The sequence below is a fragment of the Pinus tabuliformis genome, chromosome 4_1, assembly GCF_031772625.1.
Source record: "Pinus tabuliformis cultivar Carrire ecotype Pingquan chromosome 4_1, CPIR1, whole genome shotgun sequence".
Classification (NCBI taxonomy): domain Eukaryota; kingdom Viridiplantae; phylum Streptophyta; class Pinopsida; order Pinales; family Pinaceae; genus Pinus; species Pinus tabuliformis.
In genome coordinates, this window is record NC_142303.1 from 685,398,781 (window position 1) to 685,401,689 (window position 2,909).

Sequence of the window (2,909 nt, forward strand, 5' to 3'; positions counted from 1 at the left end):
CTGGTTCTTCTTTAGAAGTAAGCAAATAAGTAATTGGAAGTGACATGGTTTTCCTTGAATAATAACAACTGTGACAGCAACAGTAACAACTATCCTCACCCCAGGTTTGACTATTAAATTATGATAAACTTTCCTACGACACAAATAATCTTCTACATAATCTTCTATAAATTTTCAACTTCTTCGTCTAAAAGGAAACCCTTTTTTTTTCAGAGAGAAAAAACATAATAGATTATATTAAGAAAATATAAAGATCTGTATACATGATCGAAATCTATGAGAATCAGCTGGAAAACATACATCTGATCCGTTGTGTGACTTATGAGGCAGCATATAACATATTTTCACTAATATGAGAAAGCCCAGCATGAGCAAAAAAGCGCAGCATATAGGCATGAGGATCCATCAACATAACAACAGTGGCGCTTCTTGAGAGAAGCAGACCTTTCTAAAAAAGATTGAGAAAGAGAGAAAACATAAACCTCCACAATTAACGCTTCATGGGGGAGGAGCACGATGGCCATGATAGTTTTTTATACAGTAGGTGCTGAGACAGCAAACCAAAATCTGTAAATACACCAACATTGTGAGTAGATGGTCCAAAAAGTTGCATTAGAAGCAGAGCTGGATTCGAGATTAATCTGCGGGAGGCAGATAGCCCGTGATTGAGATCAGGATAGAATCAAGGGGCAATCTGGAGTTCTAGAAAATGCAATCATGTATCCATTTCCAAAAAAACCAATGGGTGAAGATAAACAATGAGCGCCAGGAAGGATTCCATGCGCTCCACCAATCGAAGCCTTCCCCGCGTTCCTACAGCTGCATGCGACGAGAGAAAGCAAGCGTCCCATGGCGATTGAGGATTGGTCATTACAGTGATTGGAGAAAAAAAATGGCCTCCGACACCTGTTCGACTGTAATCGGCTCCCCTGTCCAACGACACCTGTTCGACTATAATCGGCTCCCCTGTCCAACGCGCACCCGACTCCCCCGTCATCTAAAAGGAAACCCTACATATATCAATTCCCCCACATAAATCAATCAATGTAATAAAACCGACAAATTCGCATGTGTATAGAAATAGTTACAGTAATGCAAAGACGGGGAAGATTCCAACGCCACATCGAAACTGCAACAGAGTTTCTTAATTTCCAGGAAAGACGAAGGGGATTATCTCCGGTCTTCCAGGATGGAGTGTTGCAGAGACTCTTGTGACCTCTTACGCGGAGAAAAGAACCGCGTGGGACTCTGACAACGCAATTATTAGATGCAAGGACAAATATTTTCCAATACTTTTTCTTCCAGTCATCACTTGCATTTCAACGCAGCTTCCTTCAACTCTCTTCGTTCCATTAAATGTAATCTGGCAAACTTTATGTCTCTACGTGTAATATAATCCATTTCAGTATCAGACCCGAATTAACAACCCTCGGAGGAAAGGGATTTTAGGGCAGCAGATTTAACGAATATAGCTAGAAATATGGGCAATTACGTTTCCTGCGTTTCTTCCAAAGTTCCATCCAATGTGGTGAAGGTCATAACGTTGTATGGCAGCGTCCAAGAATTCGGCAGCGCGATGAAAGCCGCAGACCTGATGCTAGACAATCCCCAGCATTTCGTCTGTCATTCCTTTGCTTTACAAACCGGGCGTCAAATCTCAGCGCTTTCGGCAGACGAGGAGCTAGAATTGGGGCATCTATATTTCCTTCTCCCCATGCGCAAACTCAACCACTCGCTGTCGCCTTCAGACATGGCTTCCCTCGCTTTTAAAGCCGACTCGGCTCTTCAGAATTCGGGTTCGAATTACAGGAGCCTGAACAGAATTCTTCCCGTGCTGGCCCACCTGTGCCAGTTTACTGGAGACAGAAAACTGACCGCCATGAGCAGCGGAGATGAGTTGAATGAAGCGATTGGCGGTGCTAAAAGAACAGCGGAACCGAAGCATATTTTGACGACGGAATTACAAGTGGAAGATGCAGATGCTGTGAGGGATTCAAGCATGAGATTCGTGAGGGTCAAATCTTGGAAGCCTGCGTTGGAGACAATAAGCGAGTCCCCCACGCCTGTCAAGAGGAGGATTAATGTCATCTAATCGTGTAATCGTCCTCCGACGACGACGACGGAAGAAGAGGAACCATCTGTCACAAAGCATAAAACGGCATCACGTTCTGCACAAGATTGACTGAATATCATGAGTTTGTAATGAAGTCCTGTCTTGATAAGTTTCGGTGGTGAGTTAGGTCTATGTTTCATCTGCAAATTCGTAAAGTGATCCATATTTTCAGTGGCCACTATCTAGAATGAAAACCTCGTCTGAGCTGTCGTAAGATTAGTGTGTCTCATGAAGGATTTTTATGCCGTATCTATGTTACTTTCTGGATATATATATATATACATACATTAAGAATTTGTTTAGAATTACTTTTTGGAGTGTTTCGGTATATATCTATCACAAATTTTGAATTGTGAACTTAATTAAAAAATTGTGTGGTGTGAACTTTATACAATGTAGTTGTGGCAAAATTTTGCAAATATTGAAGAAAAATCGGGTATTTTTTTCCATTTTTATATATTTTAACCAGGTGTTGGAATCAAATATAAATTTGCCTCATAAAATGTAGTTGCGGCAAAAGTTTTGCAAATATTGAAGAAAAATCGGGTATTTTTTCTATTTTTATAGAATTTAACCTGGATGTGTTGGAATAAAAACAAATTTGTAAGATGATGAATCCATATCTAATAGAAAAAAAACATCTTAAGCCGTAAAAAAAAATTAAGATTTGAACCTATATATTCAATGAAAAATGAAAGCATTTTAAACTATAAAAAAAATGAAGTCTTAAACGTATATTTAATGAAAAAACATTTTAAACTATTTAAAAAACAATATTTGAGTATTTATTAAATTA

The 2,909-nt window shown here is 39.4% G+C and overlaps 1 protein-coding gene across 1 annotated transcript; it reads left to right on the plus strand.

Annotated features, from left to right (window-relative positions):
* Positions 1-1,398: 1,398 nt before the first annotated feature.
* LOC149177991 (uncharacterized) lies at positions 1,399-2,348 on the plus strand. The gene has a single exon (XM_089423514.1). It carries the CDS (start codon positions 1,481-1,483, stop codon positions 2,090-2,092), a length of 612 nt encoding a protein of 203 aa, XP_089279640.1. The 5' UTR covers positions 1,399-1,480; the 3' UTR covers positions 2,093-2,348.
* Positions 2,349-2,909: the final 561 nt, after the last annotated feature.

Excerpts from the sequence above, each read along its gene's own strand:
- LOC149177991 (XM_089423514.1), top strand. The coding sequence starts at position 1,481 with ATGGGCAATTACGTTTCCTGCGTTTCTTCCAAAGTTCCATCCAATGTG.